Genomic DNA, 21660 nt, shown 5'->3' with positions numbered 1-21660 from the left:
ACAGCAAGAAGGTGGCTGTCTGCAAGCCAGTAGGAGAGCCCTCATCAGGAACTGAGTCAGCTAGAACCTTGATCTTGAACTTCCCCAGCTCCAGAATTGTGAGAAATCAATTTCTGTTGTTTAAGCATCCAGTTTGTTACAGAAGCCTGAGCAGACCAACACAGGAAGGCACACTAGAAACCAACACAATTACCCATAAAACAGCGTGGCCATCTGTCACAAACTGCCCACTGTATTCTCAGTTGTAACCTTGAATCTGTATTCATGCTCCTCATCATGAAGTTGCTGTAAAATGAATGCTAATGAACTAGGATCTGCTGTGCACGAACAACTGCCAAAATGTAGCAACAGGAAAACATGAACACAGTGAGTTCAAAGTTCCCTATAAGGTGGCTGCCAGGGAATCACCTGTGGTTGAAGAGCAGGTGTGGCAAACTTAGGATTTTTTTTCCCCATTCCACTAAAAGCAATCGTGTGCATTTGTTGGTTTTACCTCTGTCTTCGTGGAAATTCAACTTCACTATCTACTTCCCCTTCTTCCTCTTCTGAGGAGTCATCTCCACTCTGAGGAGAACAAGGATTAAGAGTTTTATTTATTTTAGTGTCACTCTGTCTCTCTCACCCCATCCCCACTACCCGTAAAAAATGTAATTATCATCAAAAGTCATGCATTTAGTAGTAGCTTGCTGAATGTCATCTTTAACATACATGTCCTCATTATTCATTTAGTAACTTTTCCAGGGTACCTATGATGGCGGGCCTGCATGAGATGCTGGAAGACGTGTAGAACTGAGTGAAATTTTCTTTGTCCTCAGAGAGGTGATGGCTCTATTCAAGTGTCCAGAGGTAAGTGATGGAGAGGGAAGTTGGAGAGGAGGTCTTGGATTTGGGGTCAGTCTCTTGTAATCATTGTCACTAGTGGTTCCAGGCTCTGTTATAGAATTGATCTTTGAAACCCTCAAAGCCGAACAATTACTTTTTCCCTTTTTATATACCAATCCCTTTTTCACTAATATTATGTAGTTAGATAGACATTTTTGAGGGTCAGACTATATCCTGTTTGTACTGTATGCCTCACTCCATTAATACAATACTGCATACAAAATTGGTGTTATCCCTCTAAATATATATAATTATTGTTTGTCAATTAAAAGAAGGTGCTTAATGCATTTTTATTGAGTCAGCATGTTGGCAGCAATAAGGGAGCTCTGGCTGGGACACCTGAGTCCCTGTGATTGCTGGGGCTCCATGGTTGATCTGGAAGGCGGGGTAAGTGTCCTGACTGAGGTGATCTTCCTTTATAGAGAACTCATCTCACACCAAGGGCATAGGAGCAGCCACACTTAAGATCAACTGTCCTTAACCACAGCATCATGATACGCTGGATTACCCAATCGCTTGTAAGGTGGGTAATTGGGTCCAAGGAACTGTACCAAATATTGAGAATAATTTACCTTTTAAAAAGTCAGTTCTAAAATATCATGAATCTTACTCATTTGTATTCTGATATGCTTTTTTTTTTTTTTTTTTAAAATAGGAAAGACAGAGATGAAGTTATCCTGACTGCTGAGATGAGCAGTTTACCCTAGGAGGACCTGTGGGACTATGTTTTGGTAAAGAAAAGTTGAGCTGCTCTGTGGGAGTGAGGTTCCAATGAAGCCAAATGTACAAGGTGTGTGTTCTATGGCCTAACGACCCAATGATGGTATCACAATGGCATGAGAAAGGTTCAAAGATACATGTTATTTGGGGGAGCCTGGGGAATGGGGTGACTGCTAAAGGGTGTGGGGTTTGTTTCTGGGGTGATAAAAGTGTTGTAAAATTGGTCGTGGTGATAGTTACACAGCTCTGTGGATAAAAAGCATTGAACTATACACTTTAAATGGGAGGACTGTATGGTATGCAAATTATATCTTAATAAAGAAGTTATCAAAAAATACAAGTTACTGGCCATCGGAGTTGGAGGAGGAGAGAATGGATCGGCCCAAATCAACTGTACCAGCTGAAACACAATTTTATGTATTTATTTATTTATTGAGACAGAGTCTTGCTCTATTGCCCAGGCTGGAGTGCAGTGGTGCAATCTTGGCTCACTGCAACCTCTGCCTCCTGGGTTCAAGTGATTCTCCTGCCTCAGCCTCCCGAGTACCTGGGATTACAGGAGTGCACCACCATGCCCGGCTAATTTTTGTATTTTTAGTAGAGACAGGGTTTCCCATATTGGCCAGGCTGGTCTCGAACTCCTGACCTCAGGTGATCCACCCGCCTTGGCCTCCCAAAGTGCTGGGATTACAGGTGTGAGCCACCGCGGCCACCCCCTGAAACACAATTTAATCCCTGGGACTGCTTAATCAGTATAGGAGCAGCAATGTAGGTGGAGGGGGAAACGCAGTTTCCAGATGACAGCCCTCAGCTTCAGCTTCTTTTCTACTCAATGCCTAGTTGACCAAACATACTCATTACATTTTATACCCTTTCATTCCTTCAGCTAAATTCCTGGTGAACAATGATGATGAGATGAAACCATACTTAGAATTGGGTGGGTGTCTACCATGTTGTAAACATTTTTCATACATAATCTTATTTTTTGACTCATAGCAAGAAGAGCTAATACTTTTGGAAAAGTGCTACGTTCCAGGCCCTGTTCTAAATGCTTTATATGTATTTATGCATGTAGTCTTTATATCAACTGATGAGGCAGAGTCCAATATTAGGCCCATTTTATAGACAAGGAAACTGAGGTCCATAGAGGTACTAAATGGAATAGCGTGGCCTTTTTTTTTTTTTTTTTGAGATGGGGGTCTCACACTGTCACCCAGGCTGGAGTGCAGTGGCGGGATCTCGGCTCACTGCAGCCTCCACCTCCCAGGTTCAAGCTATTCTCTGCCTCAGCCTCCTGAGTAGCTGGGATTACAGGTGCCTGCCACCACGCCTGGCTAATTTTTGTATTTTTGGTAGAGATAGGGTTTCACCATGCTGGCCAGGCTGGTCTTGAACTCCTGACCTCATGATCCACCTGCCTCGGCCTTCCAAAGTGCTGGCATTACAAGCATGAGCCACCGCACCTGGCCAAGAGCCTGGCTTTAAAGTAAGGTCTGTCTGACTCCTAGGCTCCTGCTATGGTAGTCTGTTTCCCAGGTAACAAATCCCAGGCAGCCAGTGGATAAGGAGGAGAGAAACAGGTTTCAATGATTAAGAACTATCTGGGTCACGATGCCTGTCAATTAAGGCAATGTTTTCCAAAGTGTGAAGAAAGCTAGTGCCACAGGGGATTAATAGATGTTAATTTAAAAAGGCTGTATGTTCAAATAGGTGAGGGAAATGCTCGGTTAAACAAGTTTACTGCAGGATTTCTCAAAGCAGAGGACTGTTAATATGCCCTAGGAATCTGTATGAGGGGATGAGAGAATACTGTGCTTCTTAAACTTACTCTATAACAGGCTCTTTACTTCCCATAATATCCCTCAGGACTAGAGCTGTAGCATAGTAGTTTCCAAACTATTTTGATTACATATCCCCACTATATAGTCTTTTTGTTTGTTTGTTTTTTGAGACAGAGTCTCGCTCTACCACCCAGGCTGGAGTGCAATGGCGTGATCTCGGCTCAGTGCAACCTCCGCCTCCCAGGTTCAAGCAATTCTCATGCCCCAGTCTCCCGAGTAGCTCGGATTACAGGTGTGTGCTACCACACCTGGCTAATTTTTGTATTTTTTTAGTAGAGACGGGGTTTCACCATGTTGGCCAGGATGGTCTCGAACTCTTGACCTCAAGTGATCCTCCTGCTTTGGCCTCCCAAAGTGCTGGGATTATAGGTGTGAGCCACCATGTGCAGCCCATATCCCCAGTATATAGTTATCTATAAATAAGTTATTATACATACACTTGACTCAGTCCTCTGGTTCAGTAGTTCCTAAAGTGTATTCCGTAGTTTATCACTTAAGCAGTGTGGAAAGAACGAATTTAAAGTAAAATAAATTTCTATTTATGTTTCTGTTATCTTGTCCTTTTACAAAATGTATACTTTTTACATATGCTCTCTAATGTGTATAACATGACAGGCTCTGGCATTCTTTGAAGGCAGTGACGCAGGCCACTCTCATCATTACACTTTACCTTCTGCAGAGGCCTTGTTTTTCGAGGTAGCGCTGGAGGGGTGACGAGATGAGAGGTGCCGAGGGATGACTCAGACCTACAGCCGCTGAATTCATTTTCTTCCGTTTTCTCAGAACTCTGGGCGTTTTCCAAGAGAGGATTATGTGCTGGTGACTTGGAAAGGTCAGGGCTCCTCCCCACTGGCTCAGCAGAGGGTATGTCTAAGGACCCATACTGTTCTGGCCTGCACTGAAGGCAGGGGTCATAAGGGTCAGCCTGGCAACAGCCCCAGGGACCAGCTTGGCCCTTGTCAGGCTCAGAACTTCTCCAGCAGTCTGCAGCCATGGCTGTGGAGATGAGGTCAGGGCTCGAGCCGGGCAGCTGTCTCTGAGCATGGTTGCTGAGTGGGCTCCGCAGGGCTGCTGCTGGGCCAAAATACCTCAGGTTGTTGGCGCAGGTTGCAATGTCCTGTCCGTGTATATTGAGTCTGGGATGGTGACTCTGGGACATGGCAGGAGGGGACTGCTGGTATTGCTGCTGCAGAGAATTATGGTGATGAAGAGAAGGGTATTGGGATTGAGCTTGGTGCAGGTAAGTGGGATGGGGTGAATTTTCCTGGGCTGGCTGGTTTTTCAAGATTGCAGCAAAGTCACTATGGCTGCCTCTGCTATTCCCTCGACGGTGGCGTGGTTTGCTTCGATATCGGCTCTTGCTGCTAGAGGTGGACATTTTGGGACTTCCGGACAAAGGGGATGCAGTGGGAGCCACTTCTGTGGTGGGGATCCCTTCTGATCTCAACAAGTCTGGCCTGGGAGGAAAGAACAGGTTTAATGTGAAACACATGAAAACACATTCAAGTTTGGGGAAATGTATCCTAAGACTTACAATACACAGAGCCTTTGAATGAGCAGTCATCAGGATTTATCCAACAGAGATAACGCATGAGGGGTCTTCCAAATGTTCATGGAAGATGCATATTATGAAGAAACTATGCATGGATCTCACAATTTTTTGCATGGAAATAAACTCATACCAACTTATCGGTAACATCTCTAAGCACGATCTAGATTGAGGCACTAAGAACAATCGCTTTGAAAAGAGCCCCTATCAGAGCAACATGAATTCTGCTACGATTAAAGAACAAACATCAAATTTGTGGTGAAGCTTAAGTGGAAGAATGGTGAAAACATTGATGCTTTATGAAACGTTTATGGGGACAATGTCCCAAAGAAATCAGCAGTTTACAAATGGGTAACTTCTTTAAGAAGGGATGGGCCGGGTGCGGTGGCTAATGCCTGTAATCCCAGCACTTTGGGAGGCCAAGGAGGGTGGATCACGAGGTCAAGAGATCGAGACCATCCTGGCCAACGTGGTGAAACCCCGTCTCTACTAAAAATACAAAAATTAGCCGGGCGTGGTGGTGCATGCCTGTAGTCCCAGCTACTCAGGAGGCTGAGGCAGGAGAATTGCTTGAACCCGGGAGGCGGAGGTTGCAGTGAGCCGAGATGGTGCCACTACACTACTCCAGCCTGGGCAACAGAGTGAGACTCTGTCTCAAAAAAAAAAAAAAAAAAAGAAGGGATGAGATGATGTTGAAGACGAAGCCCACAGGAGCAGACCAACCACATCAATTTGTGAGGAAAAAAATTCATCTTACTCATGCCCTAATTGAAGAGAACTGATGATTAACAGCAGAAACAATAGCCAACCCAATAGACATCTCATTTGGCTCAGCTTACACAATTCTAATAGAAAAACAAACTTTCCACTCAATGGGAACCAAAACTGTTGCATTCAGATCAGCTGCATACAAGAGCAGAACTTTCAATAGAAATTTTAAACACTTGGGATCAAGATCTTCAAACATCTCTTTGAATAAGTGAAATTGTAACAGGAGATGAAACACAGCTCTACCAGTATGATCCTGAAGACAAAGCACAATTAAAGCAATGGCTACCAAGAGGTGGAACTGGTCCAGTCAAAACAGACTGGTCAGGAGTAAAGGTCGGCCGGGTGTGGTGGCTCACGCCTATAATCCCAGCACTTTGGGAGGCCAAGGCAGGTAGATCACTTGAGGTCAGGAGTTCGAGACTAGCCTGGCCAACATGGTGAAACCCCATTTCTACTAAAAATACAAAAATTAGCCAGGCGTGGTGGTGGGTGCCTGTAATCCCAGCTACTCAGGGGGCTGAGGCAGGAGAATCACTTGAACCCAGGAGGCAGAAGTTGCAGTGAGCTGAGATCGTGCCACTGCACTCCAGCCTGGGTAACAAGAGTGAGACTCCGTCTCAAAAAAAAAAAAAAGTAAAAGTCGTCCAGGTACAGGCTCACACCTGTAATCCCAGCACTCTGGGGGCCAAGATAGGAGGATTGCTTGAGGCCAGGAGTTTGAGACCAGTCTGAGCAACATAGCAAGATCCTATCTCTACAAAAAAAAAAAAAAAAAAAAAAGCAAAGGTCATGGCAACAGTTTTTTTGGGATGCTCAAAGCATTTTGCTTGTTGACTTTCTGGAGGGCCAAAGAATGACAATATCTGCTTATTATAGGAGTGTTTTAGAAAGTTAGCCAAAACATTAGCAGAAAAAAATCCAGGAAACCTTCACCAGAGAGTCCTTCTCCACCATAACAATGCTCCTGCTCATTCATCTCATCAAACAAGGGCAATTTTTCAAGAGTTTCTATGGGAGATCATTAAGCATCCACCTTACAGTCCCGATTTGGCTCCTTCTCATTTCTTTTTGTTTCCTAATCTGAAAATACCTTTAAAGGGCATCCATTTTTTCTTTAGTTAATAATGTAAAAAGACTGTATTGACATGGATACATTTCCAGGACCCTCAGTTCTTTAGGGATGAATTAAATGGCTGATATCATCACTTACAAAACTATCTTAACCTTGATGGAGCTTATGTTGAGAAGTAAAGTTTATATTTTTAATTGTTATCTTTTATAATTACATTTTCCGTGAACTTTTTGAAGTCCCCTCATATGTGCATCAAAATACATGTTTGATGATGTTATGTTCCAGTATTTTTTGAAATAACAAAAAGCTGGAAACAACCTACATGTCCACTTACAGAGGATTTCTGTTATTCCTTCTGTATTATATCCTACACCTCACCCTAGAAAGCAAGGACTCTTGTTTATAGTGAGTACTCAGAGAAGCTTGAAGGAAGGAAAAGGAAGGGAGGGGTCAGAGAAGGAGGAAAGACAGAGCTCAGCAGGAGGTTGAGTAGAAGCAGGAAGAGGCGGACTAGTGCGGAGTGACACTGGCATTTCACTTTGATCCTAAAGGGAGGGAGTTCTTTCACAGTCCTGTTTTCAAGTCTTCACTGGGCCAGTTGTGAAGATTATGTGCAAAAGAACATCAGAGGCCTGAAGTTACACCTTGCCCACACTGACTCCAAGGCCTGCAGGTGAACAATAAATGGTTTCTAAACTGATGAACTGATTCAGGGCAGAGCCTCTAGGATTACCAGGAAGAACCACTGCTTTCTTCCTACCAGCGAGTAGCCTTACCCTTCTTTGGACCAGAAAGACACAAGTCAGCATGAAATTTTACAGGTGATGGGCCCAGACTTTTTTGTTTTTAACAACAGAATCCTCTCGAATTATTATGAGAAATGCAATAAATAAAAAAGGTATAGTGGAACCGGTTGAAGTGGAGAGCAGCAGCCCTTCTCTGCAGAGTTCCCAGGCTCCCCCTCCTTGTCCTTCCTACCCCTGCAATAGCCTCTGAGAAACCTCTGTACAAGCCCTTGGGTGTTCCAGGCTTTGCTTGGAAACCACAGGTACAGTCCTGTCTTCACCATATGTGACAAAGAGCTCACAGCCCAGCCAAAATGGCTGATGCTCTCATAGCTCATTAGTGGTAGAATCCAGACAAAAAGTCTCTCCTAATTTTCAATCTGGTTTATTGAAGGTCAGAGTTCAAACTTGAAGGCACATACAAATCACCCGGGGAGGTTGTTAAACACGAAGACTTTGATTTAGTAGGTCTGGGGTGGGGCCTAAGAGCCTGCAAGTATAACAAGCTCTCAGATGATGCTAAAGTGAGGCCGCACATTGAACAGCCACAGCTCATAAGTAGGCAGCAGGCAGCAGGAGATGGGTTTTTCTTCGTTTACAGGAAAAGTACAGTTAAGGACCTGTCTTGGCATAGAAGTTCCAGGTATTAAGGGTTTATGATAAGGTGGGTAGGGTATTGTCTGCTATTGGCAGCTTCCTGTCCCAGATTCAAAATTCTGTGGTCAGCTGGCCAATTTGTACTGCAGAAAGCACTTTGTTCCTACTATTACAATACCCATTTGATGGAGAAGTGCACTGAGGATCAGAGGTTATGCTGGGTTGTATCCATCACAAAGCCAGCAAGTGGCAGAACTCATAACTTGAACCCAAGTCTGTTGACCCCAAGGCATAGTTCTTCCCCATTTCAAGCGTCTCATTATTACAGGGTATTTAGACTATCTTTTTGGACTGTACTCACTTATGACAGGCTGGAAATGTCCATGACTGAACTTGACACTCTTTTTAGTCTAACTAAACATAAACTGAAACCTGGGCTTAAGGATGGTTGAATGGTTTCTCCTCTCTAATTTCCTTCAAGGTCTCCAGGCTTCTCACTAGGTAATCATTGGACTGTCCAAATCATCTGAAACGGAAGTCCTTCAAGGGACAATCAGCTGACAGTACAGCTCTTTGCAGGTTGCCTTCCTCGTGTTCAGCTAGCTCATTGACTAAGCATCTACTTGTGTTGTCAAACTCTTTCAAACATTTCTCATAGCCAAAATAAAAGCAAACATGAGCTCATATTTGAAAAAGTTAAATAGTTCTATTTTCTCCCCCAGCGCTCTTAGTTTTAACTGTAGGCAGAAGGCAGGGAGCAGCCATCGGGCAGACTCTGTCCCTAATTAGTACAACAAAAGAAAAGGGGTGTTGGGATTTCCCCCACCCCCAAGGATTGTGTCAGGTGGAATCTGAAAAAAGTTTCTCAGAACTTGACCATTAGATGGTTGGGGCAGAAGGTAAAAGCAAAATTGGAATTAGTCTGTGACCATTAGATGGTTGGGGCAGAAGGTAAAAGCAAAATTGGAATTAGTCATTAGAAGTTAGGTACCTATTAGTCCAGCTATGGTAGAATGACTGCCATTCTGATAGCGTCATAATACATTCTTGGTTTGTGTTCTCTCATTAGCTCTATTCTTACTGCATTTAGCTCACATCTCACTATTAGGTCTATACCCTAGGTTTAGGGACATTCCTTCCCTTTACATTAACTTAGCTAGGAGAGAGCCAACCCTCTGTTATTGAGGAATGAGTCTCTACAGAGTTTGGTAAGGAAAAATGAGAGGAAGAGAATTCCAAGATTAAACTAATATAAGGCAAATATGTAGTAAAAAGGGGAAAGGGCAATCTTTTTTTAAACTATCCCAAAATACATTTTTCGAGCACCTATGATTTGATAGATGATTTCACATGTTATACATGTTATCTTATTTAAACTTCACAAAACTCCCATGCTAGGGTACAATGAAGGGAACCCATATGGTTAGATATAGGTAATTATCAAAGCCCCTGCTTTTGTTTCCATGATGAGTGATATGGTTTGAGTCTACGTCCCCACCCAAATCTCATGTCGGATTGTAATCCCTACTGTTGGAGGTGGGGCCTGGTGAGGGGGTGATTGGATCATGGGGGCAGTTTCTCATGAATGGTTTAGCATCATCCCCTTGGTGCTGTTCTCATGATAGTGAGTGAATGAGTTTTCATGAGATTTGGTTATTTAAAGGAATGTAGCACCTCCTGCTTTGCTCTCTCTTCCTCCTATTCCAGCCATGTGAAGTGCTGGCTCCCCCTTTGTTTTTCACTATGATTATAAGTTTCCTGAGGCCTCCCGAGAAGCTGAGCAGAAGCTGTCATGCTTCCTGTGTAGCCTGCAGAACCGTGAGCCAATTAAACCTTTTATCTTTATAAATTACCCAGTCTCAGGTATTTCTTTTTTTTTTTTTTTTTTTGAGACAGAGTCTCGCTCTGTCACCAGACTGGGGTGCAGTGGCGTGATCTCAGCTCACTGCAACCTCCGACTCCCTGGTTCAAGTGATTCTCCTGCCTCAGCCTCCCGAGTAGCTGGGATTACAGGCACGCGCCACCACACCCAGATAATTTTTGTATTTTTAGTAGAGATGGGGTTTCACCATGTTGGCCAGGATGGTCTTGATCTCCTGACCTCGTGATCCACCCACCTCGGCCTCCCAAAGTGCTGGGATTACAGGCGTGAGCCACCGCACCCAGTCAGGTATTTCTTTATGGCAATGCAAGAAGGGACTAATACAGTGAGTTTGCAGGTACTTTCCACATTATTAAAAAGAACGAACTAAATGTGTGAATAAAAGTAAGCCATGCATGGTCTATTGTGTTGTAAATCAAGAATTATGACTAACCCAATTCTGTGTCCTAGAGGTCAGAAAAATAAAAAGAAATCTCATGTGCTGTAATTATACCATTTTATCCATGAGGACACTGGGGTTGACAGAGATCAACTCACACAGCTTATAAGGCAGGTCCAGGATTTGCATCCAGGTCTGTCTGGCCCCCAGTTTATTTCTCTTTCCATGCTAAGACAATAAATATTTATGCCACAGATGTAAAAGCTAGATTCCTAAAGTTTGTGATACTCCCTCACCTTCTTACTCTGTTTCATCTAGAGTACTGAGTATCTCTACAGTCATCTGATGAGCTAAAGAAGAGGCCACATCGGCCATCATGTGAGAGTGGATTTGTGGGTGGGTCTTTCCCTATTTATCTGAATACTGCGTTTGTACAGGTGTCTCACCGTTTGGTCTGCATCCCAGATTTGTGAGGCACTCCTTTCCTTTTCATGAGTTTCTCCATGGCATTGGGATGGATGATTGGACGAACAGGGTGTCGTTTGTAGGTCCCAGGATACTTCTTTTCCACTGCTTGCTCACGCCTGCAGAATAAAGGCAAAAGCCACACCTCAGTCATTGCAGACAGAAAGGATAGGCAGAATATTTTCACCGGCTAATTCTACCACAGATTCTGCCACATTTAGCTATTTGAATAACAAGACTGCTATTCAGGTTTAAAAAACAAACAAACAGCCGGGCTCGGTGGCTCAGGCATGTAATCCCAGCACTTTGGGAGGCCGAGGTGGGTGGATCACCTGAGGTTGGGAGTTCGAGACCAGCCTGGGCAACATAGTGAAATCCCATTTCTACTAAAAATACAAAAATTAGCTGGGCATGGTGGCATGCACCTGTAGTCTCAGCTACTCAGGAGGCTGAGGCAGGAGAATCACTTGAATCCGGGAGGCGGAGGTTGCAGTGAGCTGAGATCATGTCACTGCACTCCAGCCTGGGTGACAGAGCAAGACTCCATCTCAAAAAAAAAAAAAAAAAAAAAAAGAAAAGAAAATACTAAATTCAAATTAACCTGACTTCATTCTGCTCTTCAGCTCATGCACTGAGACACTAACACTCACTTTCATTTCCCCAGCATAATACAATGACAGAAGTCCTGCTTGTTTTCAGTAGCTGCTTATTTGGTCAGGATTCCCAGGGTTTTCTTGCCACCATCAGGAGTACCTTACACCACTTTCAGCAGCCAATACATTTCCCCAGGGGGCAATCGGCTCCCCGGTCTTCACCCCGTGCTCTTCTTGAAATGGGGACCCCTTCCCTCTGCAGCAAATGACTGCCAAGTGCATGTTCCCCTATAACTTGCTCTGTGGCAACTCCACTTATTTGTATACCTCGCCAGGGGCAGGGACCTGTGCATAGCACATCCCGGAAGGAATGTTGGGTGAATGAATAAAATATCTGCCAGTTCTGAGTAGCAGCAACATGGAAGGGTAGTATGTTTCTGCTGATTGACAGACTCAAATCAGTAAGGACAGACACTGGTCTGGATACATACTTAATGAGCTCCTTCTCCCGCATTTCTAGCTGCAGCATGATGGCACTCAATTCCATGTATAAATTATTCGCCCGCTCAAGCTTCCGCTCATAGTGTTCACGAATATCCAGCGCATGCCTGTCAGAGAAAACACAGGGTCAGCCCAGCCAACCAACTTCGGGAGAAAAAAGTCCGCTTGATGAAATAAGAAACAGGATGATTGATCACAAAAGCATTTGCCCAAGGCCCTCTTAGTTTAAGCCTCCCTTGTCCAGTGCAGTAACTCAGACAAAATGGAACGGGAGGCGGGAAATCTAAGCTCTCCACTCGGTTTATCCTAAAGAGCCCATCAGCCATATAGAATAGCCAAGAGGGCCACAGATAAAAATCTGTCTATAATTTGTCACTATCTTAATAAGAATACAGTAGAATAGACTCATATGTTAATGGAAATATGCAGTTAAAGCCAACACCATGATCACTCATTTACACTTAGCCACGGCCCAGACCCTGTGTGATATAGTGGTTGGTATGGTCTGAATGTTTGTGTCCCCCCAGATTTATATGTTGAAACCTAACACCCAAGATGATAATGTTAAGAGGTGGGGTTGGCCAGATGCAGTGGCTCATGCCTGTAATCCCAGCATTTTGGGAGGCTGAGGCAGGTGGATCACGAGGTCAGGAGTTCAAGACCAGCCTGTGCAATATGGTGAAACCCTGTCTCTACTAAAAATACAAAAATTAGCCCGGCATGGTTAGCACACCTGCAACAGCTACTCAGGAGGCTGAGGCAGAAGAATCGCTTAAACCTGGGAGGTGGAGGTTGCAGTGAGCTGAGATGTTGCCACTGCACTCCAGCCTAAGCGACAGAGAGAGACTATCTCAAAATAAATAAATAAATAGGTGGGGTCTTTAGGAGGTGATTAGGTCATGAGAGCTCTGCCCTTGTCAATGAGATGAGTCCCCTTATAAAAAAGACTTGAGGGAGCCCTTTTGCCCTTCTGCGGTGTGAGGACACATAGAAGGTGCCATGTATGAAGAACGGGCCCTCACCAGACTCTGAATCTGCTGGCACCTTGATTACAGACTTCTCAGCTCCAGAACTGTGACCAATACATTTCTGTTGTTTATATATTATCCAGTCTAAAGTTCGTTATAGCATTCGGAACTGACTCAGATGTGATTGTCTTAGTCTGTTCTCACACTGCTATGAAGAAATACTGGACACTGGGTAATTTATAAAGGAAAGAGATTTAATTAACTCACAGTTCTGCATGGCTGGGAAGGCCTCAGGAAATTTACAATCATGGCAGAAGGCAAAGGAGAAGCAGGCACCTTCACAGGGCGGCAGGATGGATTGAGTGCAAGCAGGGGAAATGCCAGATGTTTATAAAACCATCAGATCTCCTGAGAACTCACACATTATCACAAAAACAGCATGGGGGAAGCCGCCCCCAAGATCCAGTTACCTCCACCTGGTTCTGTCCTTGACACATGGGGATTATGGGGGTTACAATATGAGGTGAGATTTGGGTGGAGACACAGAGCCAAACCATATCAGTGATTATTCATGAACATGTCTTATCTCTCTCTCTTTTTTTGAGACAGAATCTCACTCTGTCACCCAGGCTGGGGTGCAGTGGCACAATCTGGGCTCACTGTAGCCTCCATCTCCTGGGTTCACGTGATTCTCATGCCTCTGTCTCCTGCATAGCTGGGATCACAGGCATCGTGCGCCACCACACCCAGCTAATTTTTTGTATTTTTAGTAGAGGTGGGGTTTTGCCATGCTGGGCAGGCTGGTCTCAAACTCCTGGGCTCAAGTGACCTGCCTGCCTTGGCCTCCCAAAGTGCTGGGATTACAGGTGTGAGCCACTGCACCTGGCCTTATATCTCTTAATAGATTATAAGCATCTTGAAGCCAGGGACTAAATCTTATAAATTTCTGGAATTGCATGGCACCTAGGACACTGGCTGAATGATTAAATAGCATTGTTTCAAGAATCTTTGTTGCAGAGACCTAATAAAAGAGGATAATGGAGTTGGGAAGAAGGGATAGGAAAGAGATACAAAGGAAGGCTAACTTTTGGGGCAACTTTTAAAGAGCATAACAATAAAAAGCAGAGGTGAAAGGTGTGTGGAAAGTGAAATGGTGGTTATGATAAGGGTGCCTGTTAACATCTGAAGACCTGGGGATGAAGGGAGGTGGGGAAGGAGGGATGAGCTGACCTGAGCTCTTCTCTGCGCCTTCGAATCAGTTCTTCATCTAACCGGTGTATACAAGTTCCTTCACTTTTGATCTTCTCAAAATGTTTTTTCACTTCTTCTCTCCATTCAGCCTGGGTAAGGACAAATTCGATTTTGATAAATTCCAGGAGTTTCAATCTCTGAATATATCCATAAAGTCACGTACAAGATTTTTTTTTCCCTGCGTGCTTCTACTGAAGAGCCTTTTTCAGAAGAGATGTTCAATAAATATGATCTGATTAATAGCAAAATATCTCCTGCTACTATATCTCCATGCCCCAGCCCACTTCTATATTTCTACTCCAATATATGATGCTGTGTTTTTCCAAGTTTTCCTCCAGCACTGGCTATGAGGAACATCACAGCCGGCATACTGGCCATCACTTTTGGAATAAAAGAGTTCACTTTAAGGCAAGATGGTGGCTGAGATCGCCTGGCCAGAAAAAAACAGCTCTGATAACCACATGGAAACGTATGTGTGCATGTGAGATTACGAACATCTTTTTGGGCCCAGAATTCCTCCTAGGCTTTGTTTGGGAAAGTATCTTGAGAAAATACCTAGAGTAGAAGACCCTACAGGCATGAACAGCAGGAAATTAGAATAGAAATATAAGAAGCTATACGGGAATTTGGAGTTGAGGGAAATAACAGAAAGGAGAGAAGGAGGAGGAGGAAAGAGAGAGTATGGCCAAGCAATTTAGTAGTTTGACAAAATTTTTAGAGCAGGGATGGATGTCTAATACATGGTTGAAGTTGTTCAAAATGTAAACTTCTTTAAATTTTCTAAACTGTCAGTGAGGTCTCTGACATTCACCTAGGCTTTGAATGACTGCTTTAAAAAATTTTGTTTATTTATTTATTGTTATTTTTGAGACGGAGTCTCGCTCTGTCACCCAGGCTGGAGTGCAGTGGCGTGATCTCGGCTCACTGCAGCCTCTGTCTCGCGGGTTCAAGTGATCCTCCTGCCTCAGCCTCCTGAGTAGCTGGGATTACAGGAACGCGCCACCACACCCGGCTAATTTTTGTATTTTTAGTAGAGGCGGGATTTCACCTTGTTGGCCAGGCTGGTCTTGAACTCCTGACCTCAAATGATCCACCCAGTTTGGCCTCCCAAAGTGCTGGGATTACAGGCATGAGCCACCGCACCCGGCCCTGTTTTGTTTTTTAAAGAAAGGTGCTGAATTGAATGTTTGGTCAATATGGGACAAAGATAAAGGCACAACCACAAGGCAGCAGGGGTGGGGACCAAGAATTTTAGGAAGGCAGAGGCAGAGCAGCCATGAAATTATCACTCTCCCAGAAATGTACAGAAGTATTAGAAAGGACATTGAGTTTTCCACAGGGCATGAAATTTCAAGCTAATTTTACCTAAATTTTAGGGGGTAGAAAAAAAACACTACTGGAATATGGCCTACAGGCAATAGGCCACAGAGAGAAACAAACAGTGAAAATAAATTTCCTCATATTATGTATAGACTATCTTCCATCTCCAGAAGCCAGTGAGACATAATTTCCAGTGAAGGCTAGATTTGTAACTAAATGTATCTATATAATCTTCTCCTAAAATTATTCTACTACCTTTAGATTCATGTTAAAAAGTATCTCTCCAGATCGTCAGATAGCTCCATTTTGAATTTGGTGAGGAGTCTCCCTATTGTTTTCCATGTTAGCTGCACCATTTTGCATTCTCACCAACAGTGTACAAGGGTTCCAGTTTCTCTACATCCTTGCCTATATATATTTTTAAAATTAAAAAAAAATAATAGCAATCCCTAATTGCTATTGTGGGTGTGGTGGCTCATGCCTGGAATTCCAGCACTTTGGGAGGCTGAGGTGAGAGGATTGCTTGAGCCCAGGAGTTCAAGACCAGCCTGGCCAACATGATGAAACCCTGTCTCTACTAAAAATACAAAAATTAGCTGGGTGTGGTGGCCTGCCCCTGTAATCCCAGCTATTCGGGAGGCTGAGGCAGGAGAACCGCTTGAACCCGGGAGGCAGAGCTTGCAGCGAGCCAAGATCATGCCATTGCACTCCAGCCTGGGCAACAAGAGCGAAACTCCATCTCAGAAAAAAATAAAATAAAATAAAATAAAATAAAATAAAAGACAGTAGCTCTCATTAAGTGTACCACAATAATAGAAAGAGTATCTTTCTGGATCAAGTAGGTAGTTATTCTTAAGTAATTGTGGATTTATAGAAGGTTTTCCCCAAATTAGCTGTTTCTCATCTATTTTTATAGAGGAAATTATATTTTAATCATGCAAAAAATGATCATTCTATAATATGCTAGATTTTCCCACATATAGGTTGAACACTGGAGAGAAGTTTCTGTTGGTTGGTTGACTTTCAGGCAGCAAATCTATCCAACAATGCCATTAGAAAGCCAAGATCCAGAATACACTACTGCAGTCTATGGCCATACCACCCTGAACGTGCCCAATCTCATCAGAATACACTACTGCATTGTTTGATAGTGGCCTTTGACAGCATCTAAGCTGTAAACGAAAGTTTGGTTGAGCCCCTGCTAATGCTGTTCTCTCAATCATCAGATCAAAGTCATGGAGCAGGAGGAGTATTTGAGCTTTAGGAGGCGAAAGAATGACAAGTGAAAGTAGTTAGACCAAAAAAGAATAAGAGGGTCAGATTTGTGTCTTGAAGTATCCTCTTTTGTGCAAAACTGTCACTGTATCCTACTAAAATACTTCAAGAAGGGACGAGAAAAGGAGTACCTCCCTCTGGTGGTGAGGAATTTTATATCACAGATGAGATTTGTTTTAATTCTAGAGGAAATAAATCTCCTGACATCTAGCTTATAATTACGGGAAACTCAAGGAGAACTTTCTGAAGATTGAAATCTGTAAGAAAGTAGATTTCCGGAAAAGAAGTTCCCTCCTGTGAACAGAAAAAAGGACGTATGGGAAAACACCAGGTACTGATGAATAATGTGTTTCCCCCGAAGGTATCCTATTCCTGGCACTTGTTGATTTCGAGTTCCATTTTATATACTTAGAATCTCATGGAAAAGGAGTTCCAATTTGAGCTTAATCTGCAATTCAGCCATGTCTGGGCACATATGAAGAAAGGGAGGATGGGCAAGCCCGCAGCCAATTTGCACAGCTATCGAGGAGGCTCTGAGAGAGAAGGCTAAGGGTGGGAGGAGTCCTGCATGAGCCTGACCTGTGACAAAGCCACCTTCCTAGGAGTGGAGGGGCATTTCCCATTGTTTCACTACAAGGCCTGAGATACCCTGGAACAGAACCAGCGTTGCTCTCCTGCTGTCCACAGTATTGATAAGAGGCTAATCAGTTAATAGGGTTGCTCCAAAAAATAAAAAAATAAATAAAAAGTAAAGACAGAGCTTAGTTAAGATAGAAGAGACATTACATTTGTGGGTGGAAGATATGAAAAGAAACGTGTTCTGATGGACAGCAGTCAGGCTCCGTACTATTCAAGGTTTAGGCATCCACTGGGGGTCATGGAATGTACCACGGATAAGTGGGGAATACTGTATAGGTGTCAAAATAAAGTTGAATTAATAGATAAATGGATAAACAAAATGTGGTATATATACCATGGAATATTATTTAGCCATAAAAAGTAATGAAGTTGTGACACATGCTACAAAATATGTGAACCTTGAAAACACACCACGTGAAACAAGCCAGGCACAAGCGAACAAATATTGTACTATTCTACTTAAATGAAATAACCTGGAATAGGCAAATTCATAGAGACAGAAAGTAGAATAGAGATTACCGGGGGTGGTGGGGAGGAGGGAATGGGGAGTTACTGCTGAATGAGGTGATGAAAATTTTTGGAAACAGATAGTGGTGACAATTTCACAACCTTGTGAATGTAATTAATGCCACTGAGTCATGCATTCAAAAGTGGTTAAAATCGGCCGGGTGGGGTTGCTCATATCTATAATCCCAGCACTTTGGGAGGCTGAGGCGGGTGGATCACCTGAAGTCAGGAGTTCGAGACCAGCTTGGCCAACATGGTGAAACCCCATCTTTACTAAAAATACAAAAAATTAGCCAGCACGATGGCAGGTGCCTGTAGTCCCAGCTACTTGGGAGGCTGAGGCAGGAGAGAATAGCTTGAACCTGGGAGGTGGAGGTTGCAGTGGGCTGAGATCACACCACTGCACTCCAGCCGGGGTGACAAGAGCGAAACTCTGTCTCAAAAAAAAATTTTTTTTAATGGTTAAAATGGCAAATTTTATACTATCTTTATTTTACCACACTTTTTAAAAAGTAAATAACAACAACAAAAAAGAAATTGAGCCAGTTCCAGCCTAGCTTAAGGAGTAGAGAAGCAAGATTTGGGGGGCTTATTAGAGGGAAATCAGATGGGATCAGAAAAGCCATAGTGGGGTCCAGTCCAACCCTTTCTGGGCACACGACTCCTCTCCTGATGTGAGTGTCCAGCCTCTGCATACGTATCTGCTCCCTCACAAGAAGATTACTTTTAAGGCAGCAGAGTCTAACCTCACAGTTGGGGTGTCTGCAACTCCCAGTCCCTGCATTTCTGGGTGGTCACAATGGCACTCAAGAGAACACTAGAATGATGCAAAGGCAGCGGGGTGAGAGAGCTTCAAAGCCAGGCACACGATCCACCTAGCAACTGGGATCTGGAATTGGGTGACAATGTTTTCTAAAGACTCATGACAAATGTAATTGAATACCAGGAACAGTAATTGCCTATTTGGAGAAATGGGTGATTGTCTAGCAATGAAGCAATAGCTTTGGCAGAATCTAACATTGTATTGATATCGGTTGCTTTGTTCATCTGCTCCATATAGGCTACATCTTTATACATGTGCTGTTGACGAAAAACAAATGCCGCGTTTTCTCTCAGGAAGGAGTCAGCTGGACTCTTGGCAGCACCTCTTGACCGAAGTTTTGGTGGAAAGTGGAGACCAGGGGCTAACAACTATTGATTGATAACTGACGTTGAGAGGATCTTAGCAGGCAGGAGGAGGCAAGGCCTCAGGTACAAGAGGACTATAGAAAGAGAATGTGCCTGCCAAAAAGCCAGGTCTTCCCTACTGGGGCAGGATAAAGTCAAACACAATAGGAGTTCCCTGGCTGCCATCTTATTCATCTCAGGAGTTCATCAGAAAAAGAATCCAGAATCTAACAACCCAAAGGAGGCTTAATTTTTGTACTTAGTACAAAGCTACAAAAATTAAGGTGAATAATGGCACCTTTGTTTTTGTTTTATGCTATCGTACGCAACTCAAGAATAATGACATAATGACATCTTTTTTTTTTTTTTGAGATGGGGTCTCGCTCTATTGCCCAGGCTGGAGTGCAGTGGCTCGATCTTGGCTCACTGCAACCTCTGCCTCCTGGGTTCAAGCGATTCTTGTGTCTCAGCCTCCCAAGTAGCTGGCATTACAGGTGATTACACCACACCCAGCTAATTTTTGTATTTTCAGTAGACACTTGGTTTTGCCATGTTGGCCAGACTGGTCTTGAACTCCTGACCTCAAATGATCCACCCATCTCGGTCTCCCAAAGTGCTGGGATTACAGGCATGAGCCACTGTGGCCAGCCAAGAATAATGACATCTTACAATCAACTGTTCTTGATGGTCTACAATGCATTTGCAGTTTTATCTTTTCATTTGCTCCTCACAGAAACTCCCTAAGGAAGGGAAGATAGGATTATCTTCATTGTTTTGGTGAATAAGCTGAGGTTTAGTGTAACTGAGTGACTTAGCCAAGACCACACAGTATGAAGTGACAGGATGGAGTTTAGACTAAAGGTCTCTTGCTATTTGTAGTACCTCACTAGCCAGTTCATATTAGCTAGAGGTAGTCTCACTTTCAGATCCAGAGACAAATTGACTTATAAATACCGAGAAAATTCTAGGAGGTAGCAAAATAGCAGATTTGGAGCTATTTAAGGAGAAGAGAAATTTTATGTTGGGAAAAATGTGGAAGAAGAATAAGTGAATATGAAAAAATGCTGCTATGGTCTGAATGTTTGTGTTCCCTCCAAATTCATATGCTGAAATCTTAACCACAAAGGGACAGTATTAGGAGGTGGGGCTTTGGGGAAGTAATTAGGTCATGAGGGCAGAGCCCTCATGAATGAGAAAAGTGCCCTTATCAAATAGGCCCAAGGGAGCTTGTTCACCCTTCCACCTCGTGAGGACACAGTGAGAAGGCATCACCTATGAACCAGAACTCAGGCCCTCACCAGACACCAACTCTGCTGGTGCCTTGGACTTCTCAGTCTCCAGAACCGTGAGACTAACTTCTGCTGTTTCTAAGCCACCCAGTGTGTGACATTTTGTTATAGCAGCCTGAGCTAAGATAGATGCTTAATGTACTCAGTTTTCTTCTCCCCTCTTCTCTCCTCTTCTGACCTCCTCTCCTGTTCTCTCCTCTCCTTTTCTTTCCTATTCTTTTCCCAAGACAACCTTTTCTGAGTTCAGTTTTAATGCTCCATGCTATGGGTGTCTTGATAATCTGGGAGCGGTTCAGGTGAGGATCCCGACTGTGGCAACTTAGCTGCCCTGCACAGGGCTCTGCAAGTGGTAGGTTCTCAAAATGTGGGACTGGCTTCAGAAGTGACGTTTTAGGAGGACTTAAGTAACATCTGTTCAGAACTGGAAGTTTTTCCAAATATGTAAACTTATATTGACCGTCTTAATGGCTTGTGACTTAATACCATCATCAGAAATTGCTTTTCAAAATTATGCTACGTACAGTTTTATTGTAAAGGAAGCAAAGTTGGCTGTGCACGGTGGCTCACACCTGTAACCACAGCACTTTGGGAGGCCAAGGTGGGTGGATCACCTGAGGTGAAGAGTTCGAGACCAGCCTGGCCAACGTGGTGAAACCCTGTCTCTACTAAAAATACAAAAATTAACCGAGTGTGGTGGCACACGCCTGTAGTCCCAGCTACTCGGGAAGCTGAGACAGGAGAATTGCTTGAACTCGGGAGGTGGAGGCTGCAGTGAGCAGAGATTGCGACACTGCACTCCAGCCTGGGTAAGACAGAGCAAGACTCCGTCTCAAAAAAAAAGAAAGGAGAAGCAAAGCTGTGATTGCAACCATATCTTAAAGTTCGAAAGATTTCCTAGCGAGTACTATATTCTCTTTCATTTCACAAAAGGGTTAAGTGTTTTTTCTGATTACTAACAGAAGATAAAGATTTCTCACCCAGTGCCCCGATACCTACATGTATCTGAACAGATGGGCGATAGTGCTAAGGGAATTGATCTGAATGTGTATCAAAGAATGCAGGAAATGCCATGAAGTCAACCTCCTACCTCATCTTATTTCCTCTGAAAGCAAACACTTTACTTACATAATAATTTCTTAGAAATAGTAACAAACAATAGGGGCAAGCCTGACTATTTAAAGACACAGTTGTGGGGAGATCTAAGTTT

The 21660-nt window shown here is 43.6% G+C and overlaps 1 protein-coding gene across 6 annotated transcripts in view; it reads right to left on the bottom strand.

Annotated features, from left to right (window-relative positions):
• Positions 1-21660, bottom strand: part of MAP3K13 (mitogen-activated protein kinase kinase kinase 13) — a 201166-nt gene that overhangs the window by 6951 nt on the left and 172555 nt on the right. For 5 of the 6 annotated variants that reach the window (XM_016942453.4, XM_054681300.2, XM_016942455.4 and 2 more), the window contains 5 exons: positions 14236-14345; positions 12028-12144; positions 10925-11062; positions 4114-4900; positions 494-564 (listed from right to left, as the gene is read on the bottom strand). In XM_016942453.4, the coding sequence (XP_016797942.2) occupies positions 494-564; positions 4114-4900; positions 10925-11062; positions 12028-12144; positions 14236-14345 (1223 nt within the window). The remainder of the gene's footprint in view (positions 1-493; positions 565-4113; positions 4901-10924; positions 11063-12027; positions 12145-14235; positions 14346-21660) is intronic. The other variant, XM_016942456.3, reaches the window with a different exon arrangement.

This window comes from Pan troglodytes, chromosome 2, assembly GCF_028858775.2.
Source record: "Pan troglodytes isolate AG18354 chromosome 2, NHGRI_mPanTro3-v2.0_pri, whole genome shotgun sequence".
NCBI classification, from domain to species: Eukaryota; Metazoa; Chordata; class Mammalia; order Primates; family Hominidae; genus Pan; species Pan troglodytes.
The sequence above is the reverse complement of the archived record's forward strand: the minus strand, read 5'-3'. Positions and strand labels throughout refer to the sequence as shown.